This window comes from Pygocentrus nattereri, chromosome 10, assembly GCF_015220715.1.
Source record: "Pygocentrus nattereri isolate fPygNat1 chromosome 10, fPygNat1.pri, whole genome shotgun sequence".
Classification (NCBI taxonomy): Eukaryota; Metazoa; Chordata; class Actinopteri; order Characiformes; family Serrasalmidae; genus Pygocentrus; species Pygocentrus nattereri.
In genome coordinates this window covers 38,018,361-38,038,169 of record NC_051220.1, presented here as the reverse complement: position 1 = coordinate 38,038,169, position 19,809 = coordinate 38,018,361, and the positions used below count along the sequence as shown (strand labels likewise).

Here is a 19,809-nt window from a genome sequence, read left to right as displayed (position 1 = left end):
TACATTAAATCACTGCTTTCTGTTTTTATTAGTTTTATTAGCAATTCACATGCTGTCCAAACATTTTGGAACTGAGGTTTGTAAAACATCTTTGCTCATCTTTTGGTTGTATTTTACAACATGTTCAACGAAGTGTCTTCCTTGGTATTAGATTAAGTTTTTCCTAAATAACCATTTGACAGATTTCACTTTCAATCTATTGCTTACAAGCACATATTGAAACTCTTTTGGCTCAAAGATGAAAGATTTGACTTCATACCCAAAAGAGAACTTTCACTACAACAGTCACAACTATTTATGAATGATGTTGTCTTCCTCAAAATAAATCTGTTTCGTCTTAAACAAACTTAGGAGGCCTCATAATGTAATGGGCAGTGCACAAGAGGTACGTTCCTCAGATATCAGTCATTGTTAAATCCAACTCTTTCTACACTGTAACGGACATATCCTCTCTTTAATGTGGCAGTAAGGAAAATGAGCTGAAGTGAAACAGACAGCTCTGAACATCAGCAGATTTCATCCCCCACTGAGGAATAAGATCTATGCCATACTGGAATATATCCATTAGAAACATTTAGCTTCTGATGTGAATTATAACAAAAGAATGAGTTTTTAAGTGCTTTACACTGTATCTTGTTATGTTTTCATTCTGCATTCATTATTATTATGGCTGAATAATAAGACCTATCAGTTTCACTGTTCTGTGCCAGACTTGAGAGCCACCCCCCAAAAAAAAAAATTCCAAAGCAAATAGTACAATTTTAGGGCCCCAGAAACACTCTCTGTGGAGCAATCCTGAAAATGTTAAAAGTGGGCTTTTAGGTCCACTCAAACTGGACCTCTGCTTTCTTCCTGACTGTAGCCCCAGAGGGGTCATTTATATAAGGACAAGGACCATTTCAGCTGCAGAGGAAACATGCTTTAAACTGGACACGGACTAAATAGAAGATAATAAAATCAATAAATATGTAAAGAGAGAAGCAGTAAAGCTGTAAGTGCAGGCAGCTCTGTGGGTGGGAATTAATGGAGCACAATCTCATAAGTTCAAATTATTATAAATAGGCCCTATTTGGGGGAAAAACTGTTTGGATACTCCAAAAACACAGTGCAATATGTAAACTAATACAACCAGTAAAAGATTAATGAACTTCTCAAGCGCAATTCATGTTTATATTGCATAGAGTTATTCTGAATACTAGAAATGCCACCTGTCTGATACCTAGTACTGGTATGGAGTTGATAACAGGGATAAGTAGTAGTGCTGAAACATTTGGTTAACCTTCTGACAGGCCAGTTTTTAAACATAGTAATCACTGTGTGGCCACTTCATCACGAGAAGGAGCAAATATTAAAGGGGTCAATTCAAGGAAACTCTGATTTTGTGTTTTAACAGGACTGCATAATGTACCAATTTTCTGAGTAGAATATATATATATATATATATATATATATATATATATATATATATATATATATATATATATATATATATATAATGATTGAAATTATTTGAAAATCCTTGCTGCTCTTTACATTGTGTGTAAATTTCATGATGAATGGACCAAAAGAAATGGCCCACAATTACTTTGAAAAAAAAGTCTGGTTCCATTGAGTTACATTAAAATCTAAGTATGTTTTTCCCTTCTGTTCTGACAGCAGTAGTATATACGTTATGTAACCATGTTGCCACATTGTCCACTGAGAAAAAACATTCCTCAAGTAAAATAAGGCAAGTCTCAATCACCACTCATGTTACATGTTAGGGTTAGCTCAATAGCTCATCTGAAGAGGCAGCGTCCTTTAACAGCTACTCATCCAAGATGAAAAACTACCAATTTGTCATGGCTATTATTGAACAAAAAATATGTTTTACAATTTTGACCTCCATTGTTATCATCAAAAAAGTATTTTTGGCTGCTTTTCCCCTGTTTATTGTTGATTTTGCAGTTAACCACATGCCCGTTCATAAACTCTTATGGATACTCAAGTATCAAAATTTGTCACAATGCACATTCCTAGTAAATAACAAGAGAAAATGCTCGGTCAGAGAAAAAAAAGGACAAAAAAGGACAAATCCTATCCACATCTGTAAGAAACCTAGCCTGAAATTACAGAATACATACAGTAGGCAATAACAACAGTAACAGTAGTAGTAGTAGTGGCGTAATATTAACGTAAAACCAACAAGTAGCTAGCCAAGTACTATACTAGAATTACAATTTATTGTAAATTGTCTAATTTTGCACACATTTGCACTGTATGTGATGTCAAAATGGCATACAGTGTTGAATCCGCTTAACCAACCTGTATCAAAAGCATCTGTGTCATTCATCTCATGTGGGATGAGCTCTGTTACTGCATTCAGGTCATCTGAAGAGGAAGAAAAACAGCAGTTAGCATCATTCAATCAAAGTCTCTGCTGTATAGTAGCTTAGTAACTCTTCTCATATGTGCTTCAGCTTGGTTTCCCCTCCCTGCTTGCTTCTGCAACAAATGGAAACATGGGCGGTGAAGGTTTAATGTGTACAGGGACCGTCTATTACACACTATGCATGCTAAGTGAACTACATCTGCAATTTGAGGACAAATCAGCATCAATTCCCCATGACAGCTGCAGCAAACTACAGAGCGGTCTGTATCTCTGCCTAAATCAGCCGAGTTACACTAAATGGACTGTAACTTTACAGCGTGTGTTTCGGTAAGTCAGCTGGTCTGTGAGTGGACAGACTGTGTATGTATGTGAGTGTGGGGGGTGTCTAGACTGACCCATGTGTGTAAGGGCTGTACTGAAAGCCCTCATTGATCTGTCTTACACAGGTCTATGCATTGAAAGGGTGATTTTATGCCATGTACACGACACGCTAAGAGCAGCCGAACGGCTTTTTTCTTAACACAGGAGTTTGCGCTACTTATGCTTGCTTATACAAATGAATCACTTTGCTATTAGGAATTATTCCGATTCTGAATAATTCTCAATAACTCCCGAGCTAACACTTCTTCAGCTGCTGGAAAGACTGCTTGCTTGACGATATTATAAAATGTCTTAGCGCAGCAAAGTTACCTGAAATACACAGGTAAATTCGTTACATTCACAAGCAGCCTTCATAGACTCCACAGCACGTTTCCTTCTTATATCGCAGCTGTTGTTATCTCTGTTTTATCACTTTCAACATGAACTTTGGTAAACATTAATATGCTTTTTTGGTCAAAATTGTATGGATCAGAATCTCTGAAATTCTGAAAATGTGAAAAACATGGATTCGTAAGGCCTCAGCATACTTCTTGCAGAGACAACGCTCACCCAGCTTCAGCAAACAATATGGCATAATTGCGGAGTAAACGAGGCTTCGTTCGCTGTGTCGTGCACATGGCAGTTGGGCGAACTCCTTGGACGAAGACAGTACATGACAGAGCCTCTAACTGGTCGGTAAAAAAGAGGCATGCCATGAAACAAAGATGGAGAACATTGAGGAGCTTCGGCTTTGGCAGACACACGAATATTTCACTGTGAAACTCGCATGTGTTAAATAAACTACGAATAGCTCCTAAACGTAAGTCTACTATTCGGTAGTACTAACTAGTACTAAGCACCAAAACATACAGGTTATGTTATATTTAGGTTCACAAGAGGACGAGGCTGAACTTTCCCGTTTTCAAATTTTCCCGTTCCACCTTAAATGGTGGCGGTATTCTGAACTATCTAGAACTGTGAAAGAATCGTTTTCCAGCAGTCATGAAACATGATAAAATGTCATAGCGACCTGGAAGATCCTCGACAGGCAACACGAAGGTGCTTTTGGCTTCACACAATCCTTGAGAATTTGGTTTCGTAAGAAGCTGAGGCCTTTACAGTGTGATCCTAAAGGACGCTGTAGAAGTGTTTTTGTGTTTTAAGGGCAGGTGAGATGTAGCTCAGGTAAAAAGCCTCATCGGACTGGCCTGACCATGAGTGTGACAAGTCTGCGCAACCTAAACGAAAACCTGGATGCGGTTTGAGCCGAATGAAAGACGGAATGTATTTTAACAGAAATTATTCGGGTGACTATTAAGTTCTAGTGTTTATTACAAACATTACCCTCGTAGCTTCAGGTTTAAACCACAGACACAGGACAATTGTCTTGAACTACATCTGAGATGGAAAAACTGAGTACAATAGATTTTTCAGCAAACTATTTCTTGGATATAGTGGGGGATTTTCTGGTCGATTCACTTCACTGTGGAAAACTGACTTCTCTTGATGTCACCTAAGGTTCAGTACTGCTATTCAGGATGAGTTTGTTTTGCCTCCCCATTACTGCTGGTCTGCCACTGAGCCTGAGTCTCACCTGGACACCTCTGTTGTTCACATGTGCGTGACTCTGTAGCAGTGCAGGCATAGCCACATGAGCGGATTCTCTTCTGGTTGCCATTACCACAGGAGACGCTGCATGGAGACCAGTCACTCCATTCCTCCTCTTCATATTCTGATGGTTTGAGATAAACAACACAGAATATTAGACGCACTGTGTCTCACGCTGTGTATGACAGGGACAGAGTTTCTTCACAGTCTGGTAGGAGTAGGGATGGGTGATATGACGATATGATATCAGTATCGTGCTAAATTACATCACTCTAGCATTTCTGAGCTTACTGAATGCTGAAAACAACATGTTTCATCCCAAGTGGTATAGCCACTGAAAGTTTTCCTGTTTGGTGTTGGGCTATCTGGGGTAATTCTGGGAAATTTCTCTTGTACTAATCTTACAGCCAAATCTCCTATAAATTACTGGACATCACAAAAAAAAAATATTCCAGCTCTAATGGGGCTTATAAGAGTATAACTGGCCCGATTTAATTTGAAGTACTGTTATATGCAAATGTGTATAGCTTATACATAGTTACATAGGTAACACTTTACTGTAGTGTACTGTTCATAAGGCTACATGACACCTACATAAGCTTGTCACAACAACTGGACACCCTACATAAATATTTGCAGGTACATATACCAATAGGCATCATTCGCTATAAAGGTTACGTTTGCCAATTTTCATCAAAGTTAGCTAAAGTAGCCTTTATGACAGATGACGCCTGTTGGAATAAGCATTTATAAATAGTTATGTATGGTTACGTCTGTTGCCATTTCAAGCTTATGTAGTTGTCATGTAGTCTTATGAGCAACACCCTACAGTAAAGTGTTACTTTAGTTATAATATAGTTCAAAAGTATGTGACCACACAGGAAATTTGGGCTTTTTCACTTCAAACTTGACACACAAGTTTTCGAAGGTTTCAAAATTTAGTACAAAGAAAAATTGCGACAAGTTCAATGAAGAAGGAATTTTGAATTTTCTGCACTATTTGTAAGCTACTCTTTAAATTGGGAGCCCTTGCAAAAGCAGGACACACCACATTACTCTTTTATGTAATTAACATTTCATTATAAATAAGATTCCTGTAATGAAATGTTGATGATATAATTTACATGTTGATAATTTCATTTATAAATGTCGATAATATAATTTAGTACACACTCACGCACACACACACACACACACACACACACACACACACACACACACACACACACACACACACACACACACACACAGTGGACTAAAATGTGAAGGCAAGAGCAGGTTACTTACATTTTTAAGTTAAAACGCTGTAGTAGTGTAGTAGAACCACTATGCAATGAAGGCAAGACCATGTAAGAAATGCCTTTAGCTCTGCTGAAGATGGGAGGGAAAACATGTCCAGAAAGAACACCTGAGCTGAACAGAACTCATTCCAAGCTGTGTTTTTCTCTCACTGCCTTTTCTCCCACTCTTTAAACCCTGTACCTGCTAGGGTTTGAACCACGAGCACTGTTTGAAGTCTCACTTCACGAGGCAGTAAAAAACAGCTATAAAGAGCTCCTCTCGGCTCCGCTTCCAAAGCAGAGCTAATGATGCGCAACTAAATTAATATTGCATATTTCTCTCCAAAATATAATCTCGGTAATGAACAGGATGCGGGCTCTCCTGGCAGACCGGGCTTTTTTGTTGCAATAAATATGTCAGTGGCAGAGACAGAGGCGAGCGGCCGGCCAAGACAAACACTTTGGTGGGAAAGCAAGACTTAATAGCTTAGCTTTCTGTCCAACAGTATACTCTCTTCACGTCCATGGTAAAGAAATTAAGGCTTCAAAAGGACTCCATGGTGGGAGTGATGGAGAGAGCGAGAGAAAAGCTTATGCTGATCATGGGTACTCGCATTTTGGATATCATGCTGCTTGCTGGTTGTAGGTTAATTAGGCTGGAGACACAGGACCCTAGCCATGCCAAAGGAAATACAACGAGGTGTCCATGACATGCCTGGCATGGTCAGTTTTTTCTGCTTACTCTAATCCTGGAATGTTTGGATGCACTCTCCATGGAAAAAAGCTCTTCTAAACTGGACTGAAAAACAAGCAATCTGAGAATTCTCATCAGCAAACAGTAACTGCGCTGCCTCTTCAACACAGAGGGGAAAAGCAGCTAGGTCTGGCTACTCTTCTTCTTTAATAACAATTTCTCAATGCTGTCATTATTTTTTGATAAGTAAAGTATACAGTCTAACAAAGTTGAACATTTCTGGATTTTTGTTTATTTTTGTATCGTAAGCCTCATTTTATAAACATATGGCTCTTGTCGGAAAAAAAACCTTTTATCTCCAAAATGGTAACTTTACAGGAGATGGAAGAAACATGCTTTACTTTTAATGTAAGTCAATGGAACCAGACGTCTTTCCAAGTAATTTGGGGTCGTTTCATTTTGTCCATTCATCATGAAATTTACAACACACTGTTAAGGACATACAGGTACTTTCAAATTCTATCAAAAACTGAAAAATGACAGACATGGAGATACGAGGTTTTGTTCCGACAACAGCGATACATAACATAGGAATAGGAACGTCCTTCACAAGTTAGCTGTTACTCTGATCAAACAAATCAATGATAAGCATTTCAACTGTGGTGTGAATCATATTCAGAATGTGTGCGCATTGCTCTGAAACTATTACAGTGCATCCAACATTAAAGGCAGCATGGAACTTCTTTAACACAGTGATAGGAAACACGACAGCACATAGTCGTGACAGCACATAGGCTCATCACAGGTTATTAGATATCACCGGGTCTCAATTTTTTCAGGTGATCACAATTTTTCCACAGCTGCTATATGAAATGTTTACATTGCAACAAATATTGTAAATTGCATGCATTTTCATCAGTTATGTTGGTGCAAGTGAATGCAAACAAAAGAAAGCAAAAATGCATGCATTGAAATGTCACGGATCTTATGAAAGCAAAAATTGTTAATATTTTACCTTTAGGGGCAGTAGTGAGTAGTGTTTTTTGAAGGGCCTATATATCTTTCCCTCCACAATCACTCTGCTGAACTCCACACCTCACTGATAACACTACCACTCATACTGCACACAGCGGACTATGAACACTGCCTCTCTTACTACACTCACCAATCAGAGCTGTTGTTTTATTTTATTCATCATTATTACCACTGCACAAATTTAACATTCTACTGCCATGTAAATAACACATCGCAACAATTATTCAATACAGTGTACATCTCCAACATGCTCATGTATATATCTACACACCTATAATCTATTTTTTTGCATATCTATAATAGTAATTTATTCTATATACTGTAATGTTGCACTATGCCTATTTATTGCACACTTGCACAGTCTCTTTTTGCACTATTTGCTACTATTTGCACTTCTGGTAGATGCTAACTGCATTTCGTTGCCATGTACTTGTACTGAGTAATGACAATAAAGTTGAATCTATCTATCTATAATCTATATCTATATAATGGGAAATTAATATTCTCAGACTTTTTTGAGAGTTAGGTGTGATTTTTGAGAGTTAAATATTGTTAAAGTTTCAAAATGTACCCTTCACTTCCCACTCAATACACTGTTTTTTTTTAAATGACCCTTATTAGTCCCACAACGGGGAAATTTCACCTCTGCATTTCACCCATCTGCGCAGTGAAACACCACATACACACTAGTAAGCAGTGAGCAGTGAGCACACTTGCCCGGAGTGGTGGGCAGTCCTATCCGCAGCGCCTGGGGAGAAGTTGAGGGTTAGGTGTCTTGCTCAAGGACAACTCAGTCATGATCGAACCGGCAACCTTCTGGTCACAGGGCCGACTCCCTAACCTCCAGCCCATGACTGACTTGTGACTTCACGAAAACCAAGACATTTACATCTATCTATCCATTACGGCTGCAGCAGTTAGGTCCTCTCACTCATACTGAAGAAGGTCAGAAGGAATGTCTGAAGCCCAAACTGCTTTTTAAATGGGGCACAATACAGAGTAGCCAATCAGAACAGAGGGCATTTACACAGATCAATCCTAAAGGAACAGTAAGAAAACATGTTTACTTCTAAGAGATGAAGAGAGGCTGGAAATAAGTCCTGTAAAAATGAATTACATTTTTTGCACATAACATCACACGAATGTTAAAAGTGGAATTGAGGGGTAAACAAACCACAAAACGTCATTGATGCGAAGCACCAGCATGTAGAACCCCGTTCATATTTTTTGCTTTGTTTGTTTGGTTCATTTGTTTTTTGCCAGTGGACAAAAAGTGAAAGTTAATGGTAAAAATGTAAATGTTAAAAAGAACATTTAGAGAAGTTTAATATAGAAATCTATTTTTCCAATAAATAAATAAAAGACCTACAAACAGCACTGAGGTCAAAGAAAAGTGTGGGCACCAGCAATGCTGCCATATCTGATCCACACGTACCACTGCAACACACACTAACATGCCACTACTACAACAGCACTGAGAATGATCCACCAACTAAATAATACCTGCTCTGTGGGGGTCCTGAGGGGGTCCTATTGCGCACCACTGAAGAACAGGGTAAAAGGGGGATAACAAAGTATGCAGAGAAACAGATGGACTACAGTCTGTAACTGTTGAACTACAAAGTGCAGCTATACAGTAAGTGGAGCTGATAAACTATGAACGTAGATACAATGAGGTTGATGGTTCTACACGCAATCACATTCATGCAATCATATTCTAAAATGCTGATGTGTATCCTCATGCGGAGAAGCTCTGGGAGAAATCTGAGGTTTTAACAGTAAATTTAGGACCAAGCTGAGTTCTGTAAATCGCCTTGATGTAACCTATAAAGCAGGACTGGGAACTAAATTCAGCCCTGGACTTTGATCTAGACCAGCCCACTACAACCACAGTGACCTCCACCCAGCATGACCCACCCCCTCCTCCCACACTGAGAATAGAGTGTACAGATACATGCACTCCATGATTTGCCTGGCACGCGCTGTTTGTCCCGGGTGGTCTCTGTTCATTGTATAGAGTGCTTTATTGAGAAATTAATGTATTTCTCTCTCTTTCCCACTCTCTCAGCAGCCCACTGGGAATTCTCCATGGAGTGCCAGTAGCTCCCCTCCTTGTGGACAATCTTGTTAAAGTAAGTGAGTGAGCGAGTGAGTGAGTTACAGCCAGGTCCAATTAGTGCTTCATATCTAAAAAATAAAATACACCAAAAATGTAGAATACGGGCCCCTTATTAACACCTTTAGAGGGCAGCGGTGTGTAATGTTTGTTTATTTGAGCTGTCTGTTGTCAATTGAGAGCTACTATATATCGATAGTTAATCAGCCAATTTGGCTAGTCTGGGCTTTCATTTCAAAGCTGCATGCAATGCATAAAAAACAACAATTACATCTGTAATAGCATTTAATTATATGGTAATTAAACATCAGCTAAAATTTAATCGTGACTGGCCTAATTCCACATGCTCATCCATTTTCCTTTGAAAATGCATGTGTACCATCTCCTCTGGGGGAAGATTTTAATGCATTAAAAGGGACAAAAACAAACACTCTGAACATATCCTCTGTAAATGTAAGACAGGGTTAACTAAATACTGGTATCTCTAGACGAAATGCCAGAAAGAGTCCATGTCCTGCCCTCTACCAGGCCACCATGCTGCTCATGGCCGGGTCGGGTTTCTGCGGCTGGCCGTAATTACAGGAAAGCGTTACATTACTAAATGTCTATAGATTATGTGTAGCCCACATCGTTAATAATGTGGCTCATTTACCCACTTCTGTTTCACATTCAGGCTTGTTTGTACACAGCAGAGTCCTTTACGCTAAGTACACTCATTAGATTCAGTTAGATTCAGAGGTGACAGGGGAGGCAGGATTAACTCTACAGCTATGATTTCTGAAACTTCAGTTACAACCACAGTGAGCACACTGCACAGTAAACGGGTCTCTTCTGGGTGGGTTTGCAGTTGACCACACCAGTTCATTAGTCTCCCTCTAAGGACGTTTGGAGAACATGGTGTTTAGGCCAGGGAAACAGAGCCGTAAGACCTTGCGGTACTCTGCACCGATCACATCAGGGTGGTACGGCTCAAATGAGAGAAGTTAACCTTTGATGAAACTGCAGATGGAACTGATACGACTATAAATGCTGCTTTTGACGCAACACAGTGTAAGCTAAGCTTTCTGGTAAGGAACACTATAATTCTGACGGTTTACCAAGGGCTTCACTGAGCCCCAGTTTCAGCTGTACACAAAAAAGTACATTATCATATTCTTTAACAGTCCTTTAAAGCGCTCTAAATACACCGTCCTTCAAAGTTCGAGGAAGTCAAGATTTTTGTTTTCAAATTAAAATGACTATGTTTATTTTCTTGGTGTGTAATAACATTTTGCAATATAATAAAGACCAAATATTTTTGGCAGTATATTTGTAACCTTGGGAATAATGTCAAACCCCACTCAGTCAAACCTTTCAGGTGTTTAAACCACTTATTGACCAAAACGGTTCCTTATGCGCTTTTTGATTTTTATCTCATTTTTATCATGTCCAGTTTCACCGGTTAGCAAGCTCCCCACCCATGCTGTCCAGCCGGGAGGGTAAAGGCTAACGCATCTTCTGAGACTTTTGAAGCACCATCGCATCTTTGCAAACAGCTGCTAAAACCAGATGATATGTCATTGGACAGCTCAACATGCTTGGAGGAGAACACTACAGATGGCAGTATACTTTAAATGAAAATTATGTTTCAAGGCAAACAAATGTCTTTTTGGACAAATGATGCTGTGGCTGGAGTTTGTTCAGGGCTGTGTTTACTTGCTGAACACAACTCTTAATTACTGCATCATTTGTTTTTTAAACCTCCCTGACTGGGATTAGCCCACTGCACAAAGCAAGCTTCTAGCAGGGCCGAGACATACTAGACAGGAGTTACTCTTTATAAACTATGTACTGCCAGTTTAACTGTCAGTTCTGTTATGTCAGCTAAAAGACACCCAAGTTGGTTAGCATTGTATGGAACAATGGGGCGATAGGTAGCGCCATCCTCACCCAGACAGAGCGGGGCCAATTAGGGTGGCATCTTCAAGGATCAGACTTGCGGACTGAACTCTTACACATTTGTGCCACTATGTGCTCTTAATAACAGTTTGGAAATAAACCTGTCAGTTCATTATTTAGGAAAACCTGCTCTTCACATTAAGGAAGACACCGTGATGAAGATGAAGTGTTAGCGTATACCCAATGTTAGCAATTTTCTTTCTTCACTGAGATAAATTCAAATTTCAAAATACAGAAAAGGTACATTTTGGAGGATCGGCTGATAGAATCGTTCTGTTTGTTTTCAGAACGGTTTGCAAAAGAAGCTCGGGAGCAAATCATGGCACCAGTAAACATCTACTTGAGAAAAAAGAATCAAAGGGTTTTGTTTGTTGTGGGGTTTTTTTTGTTTGGTTTGTTTCAGGAATTTTCTTTCTTTTCACGATATATGTTGATGGTAGTGGACTTTACACATACAAGCAATACAAGAAATATCAATGCTATATTATGATTAACACCAGCTTTATTAGAGAAATAAACACTATACATCAGCTATCCTTCTTATTAGGCTAAACTCACCATTATTATCCAAAATTGTCAATTAGAGACAGAAGTGAAAATAGAGACCACAAAGCCTAATTTTGTGCCACAAATTCCTCAGCGAGCTCAAAGTGTCCGGGCCAGGGCAGCGGCAAGCTAGGAAGATGAAAAGAAGCGCAGAGGCCATCTCTGGCCAATCTGCCGTCTGACCGAACACAAATATTAGTTGTTAAGCCGGTGGAGAGGCCCCGCACTGCTATTAGCAAGCGACACAGCTTCTAAATGCGGCGCTTTCCCAGCAATAATGTCAACTTCAAAGAAGATACAAAGGCCTGATGCTTGAGTGCCCACTGTTCGTAATGGAGGCCAGACTGAGCCTCATACAGTCTCCCCCACTGTCACAGACAGACTGTGCTTTTAAATGGTTTGGAGATGTAAATCTTGTACAAGTTTGGAGATTTAAATATTGTACAAGCCTGAAGATGTAAATCTTGTCAAATCTTTAAACGCTGCATTCTAAAATCCAGCTTTAAAACATTTATATCTCCTCAGTGTCTTGGTAAAAAACACTCGTATGCACAATAGGCAAGAAAGAGACTTTGATGCATGTCACCACCAACAGCTTAAATAATGTAAGCAATATATCAGGACACACCACATTTAGGCTCTATTTTCTATTTACTACTGATAGGCATCAGAAGAAAGTCTGAGAGACTGGCGACAGCAATGGCATGTTTATATAGCGGTTCTTGAGTGCAACCTCGAATCATAAATCATGTCAGGACTATAGAGGAGCCCGGGGCCTACGTTGCTGTTTCAATCTAAAGGAGGAAATTGGTTTAACAAAAACAGCTCAATGCATACAAACTCCAGCTTTAGAAGCACAAACATAAACGGCTGCTATTTCTGATAGCGAGACGGAGCGAAAAAACAAAGTCACAAAAGTCAAGCTTCCTGTTGCTTTTCTGATGGGAAGAGCAAATATGTTACATTTTTGCTGCATCCTCGCGCTCAGGCAGAAAGAGATCTTGCTTTCCTGCCAGAGGGACGTACGAGCGTCTGCTCCGAGTTTAAATGAAGAAATCTTTGGCTGGTTAGATCAGCAAAATGACCAGATTATCTTACACAAAAAGCAAAGCATGTGAGATTGAGTGCTGTCGTTTGTCCCGTTAAGGTACCAACCAAATTACTTCAATACTTTGTCATCAAATTTCAATACCTAGTCATTCTTCGCATTCGTAAACCAATAGACATGCTCGTTCCAAAATCTGGACTTTTGAGTGTCAGGCCAGCATGTTATTAAGCCTGGATTAGTCTGCAGCCAGTAAAAATCATCAATTTCCAGCGCTCATATGCTTTTCTGTTTAAAGCCATGCTCGCCTTTGGTTTGTAATTGAGGTATCAAAAAAGTATCGTTCAGTATTGAAAATTAGGTATCTGGATTGGTATAGATATCAAAATTATATTAACAATTTCCACCTCTACTTATTAGGATGATTATCTAATTTGTGTCTACTCTTTAAATTTACTCGATTCAAACACTGTAAAAACTCAAAAATTTGAGTTAAGTCAACTTAAATGATTTGAGGAAACTGATTACCTCAAATGTTTTAAATTCAATTTAAACTCAATAACTCACTTACACTTAAGTACATTGAGAAAATTTTGCTAACCCTGTTTTGTTGACATTAAAATGATTATTTGGGACTTAAGTTTCAGCAGTTCTAACACAATAAAGTTGAGTAATTGTTCATTTAATTTTATTGTTTTGACAAGTTCATATTGTATTGCAGAGATATGATCGCAGACAATGGCAACAATGTCTTGTCCGACTTAATATCACTGCAAACGACCTCGCTAAACGCTGACAGTACAGTCCAGAGTACAGATAGAGTCTCTATGGTATTTAACCATGGCAGAATCACATTCAACAGAGAGGAACGCAGTAATTAACAATCAATATTGATATTTTATCAGTACTGACTGGCATAAATCACAAAAGTTTATAAATTTGGTCGACACAAGGGAAGTTAGTCTGGGGAGAATGACAATACACAGACGGTGAAGAGACACTGTCACGATTGGCTCCTACCACGCCTCCATGTGCTTTTTGTTTACTTTTGATCTTCCACATGTGTTTGTTTTGTTCAGTCCTGCCCCCTTGTTTTCTTGACTCCACCTCCAATTCGTTTCACCTGTTTCCCACCTGTTCCTCGTCATCACTGTGATTATTTAAGCCCTGTGTTTGCCCCTAGTTTTCCTTGGTCTTTGTTTGATCATGCTGTTTGATGTTTGTTTGATGGCTGTATGTATTATTGGGTTGTTTCATTCTTGTTTATGAAGCGTTACAGACGTTACAACCCAAGTTACAGCCCCCACGTTACAGATGCCCAATATGTAGATATATGGTACTAAGAGCCAATAGGAATGATGTGATTTTTACTCAAGAAGCCTGCACTGACCACACATTTATCAAGTAAAGCTGAGAGTCTAAACTAAAGTACAATAAGTTTATTCAACTCAAAGATCCCGTTTGATGGGATCTTGGAGTCTGAAATCATCAAAATAAAGTTATGAAAAAAGTCCAAATCATTTAAATGTAAACATTCATACCACATTAAGCCACACTAATTTTCTCCCATTATTGGCCTGTTTGTATAAGTTTAATAAAAATAGTGAAAAAAAAAAGAAATAAAGTTACCTTAACTCAAAATGTGCTGAAAAACATTCTTACACAAAATAAGTTATTATCTCAACAATTCAGTTTTGAGTTCATTTGATTTTTTTCCGATTAAGTTACTCCAAATTTCTGTAGTATTTAAGTTGTGTTTACTTCATTCTTTCATTAAGATGTACAGTGAGTTTTACAATGAATGGTTCAACATTCATAAATTACATCAACACTGTTTTGTCTTTAGCTAAAAATAGCTGTGTAAATGTAATACATATTGCTTATATGGACTGATGTACTGAGTTGAATCAAGTAAATTCAAGGCACTGTTTTTTCAGTGCATGCTCATTTTCAGCACGGCAGGTGGCCAAACACCAGAGAAATGCCTGCTTAAACCGGAGACGATATATATGCTTGTATTTCCAGGCATGGAATGGGTCATTTTACCACTGTTGGTAAATTTAAGTGTAAAACCTAGTCTGTTTTATTGAACAATATCAGGAAAGTTGAAATGCCACTGACAAAACGATTAAATCTGAGCTTTTCTAAAATAAATCACTGGCAACAAATCTAGAGACAAGAATTATTACCAAAATAAAGTTACATTTATATATTAAAATCATTTGAATATAGGAAGGCAAATATTTTATTGCATTTCTAGAGTTTGACCAAAAACAAAAAAAAAGCACCAATTGTTGTTTCACATAAAGATAATGTTTCACAATCATTGAAATCTAAATGTAAAATTCAAAAAGAAAAATTATAATCTTTTTTTTTTCTGGCTAATTTATGAACAGAATGACAAATACATGAACTTTCTGGGCTTTATTCTTATTTTGAGCTCATTTTCATGATTTCGGATTTAGTAAAAAATAAAACCCATATTCTACAAAATCACAACTTTGCATTTTCTCACATTTTAAGCGTCCAACTTGATTCCATCCATCTCCATTCCCAACACCATCATCAAGTACGTCAAGCCAAAAAGTTAAAAATCAAAGTAGAAGTAAAATCGAAGCTGTCTTACCGTAATTCTCGAATGAGTCCCAGCCTTTCCAGCGCCTGCCCCAGTCCACTCCAACACCACTAAGAAGGGAATCTTCCCCGTCATAGTTGAGGTCCTCCCCATTCTCCTCTAGACTGGCCTGGCCTGGGCTTTCCTCACTGGAGTCATGGTACTCCCAGAAGAGCGGCCAGAAGAGCTTTTTGTGGTCCAACCATTGCTCAGAGCTCAAAGACCAGTCGTTCCTACCCTCTTTAGCCAGGTCCATCTCAACCTCCATCTGGGGGTCATCTACGACTTCAATGGTGACCTGAAAGGGGGCAAAAGAGTGAATACTGACTTTTTGAGGTCACTGTAAGTCAAATACATTAAGAATGAGCTCAGAGGGGTATTCTCTAGTGATGCTGACTGTCAAAATGGCCTAAAATCAATCTCTTAGGAATGTTCACAGCCTAAATGGAGGCTAGAAGAGGGATGTACATACACTTTTGAAGGCACAGTTGACGCTGAGGATACTGTGGGTTACGAAAGAGAGCTGAGCAGTACTTTTTGATGAAGCTGATCTGCATACAGCTCATAAAATACATGAAAAGGCCCCCACTGTCCCCTCCAGAGGATGTTTTCATGGTGACAGGTTTATGTTCAGCATGCCCTGGCTTGCTGCTGGGTGATAAAGAACTTCCAGCTATCCTCTCCTCAGCAGGCCTAGACAATGGACTGGCTGTTTATATTCCTTGCAACGTAACAATCTGATGGCTGTAGCAGCTGTTTATAAAGACGATGTGCTGTTTAGCAGGGTGATTAAGCTACTGTAGCCACGCCGATTACATCAGCCAGCCTTGTCCTCCTCTGCCCCGGACTCCAGACTGTGAGAGCAAAGCTTAGAGCTGAAGATCTGATATTCTGCCAGAACCTACACTACAGTTTGTCTGACAAACATTACAGGTCGCAAGAGCTTTTAAATCTTGTGAGATCACACAGTTCCTGCTGAAGAAATCAATCAGTGCAGGCAATCAGCAAAATAAACCCCGTTTTAAAAAATGAACATGGGAGAAAATGACCAAACATCTGAAGCACCTTTTAGCCAAGTTCACTTTGGATCCTCAGGGATGGCTGTGGGAGCTGAACTCCATCAACCTTGGCTTTGCTTCAACTTAAATGGAGAGCCTTTTACCCTCGGAACTCGGAGAATAAGTAAAGAATACTATACTGGACGGCAAGGGAAGAGCGCTATCTATCATATTTTCGACTCCCTGGCCCTCTCATAACATTATTATAAGTATGCACTATGATAAAAAAGGCCTAAATCCTCCCACACTTACTGACTTAAATGAAAGACACATAAAAAAAAGCAAAAACAGCTTTGTCTGGTATGTATGAGGATGGACCGTTCCCACTTGGACGACTACAACTTTTTCCCTGTTATAAAAGTAAATTTGGATACCAGGGTTCTCTTGTGTATTTTTTTCCCAGAAGCCTAACTTAATTTCCTCTAAAGTCCTCATGCACACATAAACTTCATAAGAGTACTAAAAATAAAAAATAAAAAAAATGTAAAAACCCCGTCTTTACCTCCCTTTAAAGATCGGGATTGGCTTGTGCTGTAAACATTAAAAAGAGGTTGTTAAAACAATACGCCGGCCTTTCACCTTTTGAGATATTCCTGTTTTTGTTCCCTCTTTCATAAACTCTGGTGTTCGAGCAGCACGGCTGAACTGCGGTCCTTCAGTGTAAAGGTTTCGCCTGGGGTAATTCAAGAGGCCTCTTTGCTTAAGAACAGCTGTGACATAGCCAATAAGTGCACAGAAATCCCACTCCCTTCTGCAATCATAGTGACACACTTTGCAATAACAGTATGAAACAATGAGTGCATAGGTTAATTACAGCCACTGTAAAGCGCTGCCAAGTAAAATTAATCCATTTCTTCAGCTTACTACCAGTTGATTTAGTGCGCACAGAGGTGGGAAATCTACAGCGCTGGGCACTGTCACACAGCTATACATATTTGTTATAACATATATGTGCCTCTCAACGTCAACAGTGGTATTTAGACAGGAACGAAAGCCAAGATATACAGACCAACTACAAAGTACGGCCCCAAAGCCCAAGCCGCAAAAAATGATTGATCTAGCGCAATTACTCATGCGATTCAAAGTTTCAGCCATCCAGTAAACAGTCTACAAGCTTATTTAAACAGTATTTGTGTACAGTTAAAGAACCAGAACACCTAGTTTAAGTTATTACAGTAAAAGCAACACTAAAGCCCAACAATACTAACACTCCTCACACCGAGACGTCTAGGCCTGGTCTTTTTCTAAGTCTTTGACGGACTTTTAACATTTGCCATTGGTTTACAACGCGGATCTTTCCTTCTCCGTCTGATCTGAGCGTCTCTGTTTAATCTCATAATCTCATTTCTTTCATTCTTAAAAGCATGTTTAGCATTATTCTTCTAAACAGTGCGCATAGGTTCCTTTTGAGCCGTGGTTCTTCTCAGTAGTTCTTCCTCAAGCTCTTAGGGACTTTTTCCTTCCACTACACACTTAAAGAAGATGGCTTTAAGGGTTCTTTAGTAAAGGGAGTGGTTCCAATTACAACCATGAGATCTAAATAGAACCCTTTCATGCTGAAACGGGTCTTTGCATGATGAAATGGTTCTCCAGCTTGATGGAGAATGTGTTGTATATGGTTTAATATAGAACCCTTTTGAAAAGGGTTCTATGTAGCACCAAAAAAGAGAACTCTTTTGGTGCTATATAGAAACGGTTATATATAAAACAATATACAACACATTCTCCATCAATCTGAAGAAACATTTCATCATGCATATATTCTATACAGACCTCATGGTTCTAAATAGAACCATTGCTTGTACTAACGAACCCTTGAGTGGCATCTTTTTTAAGTGTGTAGTAAATTTTGGGCCCAATACTGAGTTTAAGAAGCTAACATTAAGCTGACAGCCAAAAATTACAGTCAAAATTAAAGACAGTGCACTAATTTTAGTTCAAAAGTTCTTTTATATGGTAATATTGATAAACCCATGGGACCTCATTATCAGTCGGCCACGCATTTTCTAGAAAACCGCTTTGAGACATTTCGTGCTATAAAAAATGTTGACATGAACTGAATTGTGTTCTGAATATTTCCATACCTGAATATTTGGATTTTGAGAGCCCAGGTCAGCATTGGCGAGGTCAGGAAAGTTCTTCAGGTCTAAAATGAACGGCTCCTCTTCCTCAGGTGCAGGTTTGGGCAGGACTCCCTCTGAGCGGAGCTGTGACCATCTCCGCCTGTGGCGACGTGAAGGTGAGCGAGTCTTTAGCTGGTTCTGCTGCTGGAGCTCCGCCAGCGTCCGCTTCACATCGACAGAACCAGCCTGGCCTCCAGTCTAAAGAAACGGATAAAGGGAAAAATATAATGTCATGTTACGTAATAAGCATCACAATATTTAGTTTTTATGAAGTTCTCCAACAACCTGACATGGACGAAGTATAAAAACATCAGATCCAAGTTTTAAAAAATAGTGAAGAACAACTATGACTTCTTTTCTTTTTTTATTCAACATCTAATTAGCTATTTAACAGCATGCAGCTTATGCAGTTACTGGTTGTTGTTTGCAGTCTGTCTGTAATTGGTCTATATCTGTCTATTTATTGGACACATGATTGGGGACCCCTCAGAACCTTCTAGTTCTTCAGGAGAATGTCTGTAATTATAGTTCATTTTTATTTAATTGAATCATTGGGCTTGAACCAGGATGCATCATGCTACATTTCAACTCAATACTGGAAGTACTGTAGGTTGTGGAACACCCAACAAAAAATTATCCAATCAGCAATTTTTCATAGTTTCTACATACATACAACCAAGCAAGCTCTCTCAGGGGTTGCACATTCAGGAGTTAAGTTAGATTAACTACCCACCTATTTAGGATGTCAGAGGAATTAAATAATCTCAAATTGATTTACAGACTGTAGGTCTTCTGGATACATCCAAGATTCATCACTGCGATTATGAGTTGTAGTCTAACCAGGTTTTGTCAGTTGTTAGAAATGGAAAACAGTGGTGGCAGCTCTAAGCCAGCACTCTTTTCTGAAAAACTGCAACACAGAGGGTAAAATACATCATTGCTGCCAAAAGAAAACCTCATATCTGCATTTTTGTCGTTTTTCAGTTTTTATAATTTGAAAATACCTGTCGCTCTTTACGTT

The 19,809-nt window shown here is 39.0% G+C and overlaps 1 protein-coding gene across 1 annotated transcript in view; it reads right to left on the bottom strand.

The window, feature by feature from the left end:
• Positions 1 to 19,809, bottom strand: part of ism2a (isthmin 2a) — a 48,244-nt gene that overhangs the window by 4,362 nt on the left and 24,073 nt on the right. The window contains exons 2-5 of the mRNA XM_017686668.2: positions 18,750 to 18,986; positions 15,620 to 15,905; positions 4,326 to 4,463; positions 2,305 to 2,370 (exon numbers count right to left, since the gene is read on the bottom strand). Of these exons, the coding sequence (XP_017542157.2) occupies positions 2,305 to 2,370; positions 4,326 to 4,463; positions 15,620 to 15,905; positions 18,750 to 18,986 (727 nt within the window). The remainder of the gene's footprint in view (positions 1 to 2,304; positions 2,371 to 4,325; positions 4,464 to 15,619; positions 15,906 to 18,749; positions 18,987 to 19,809) is intronic.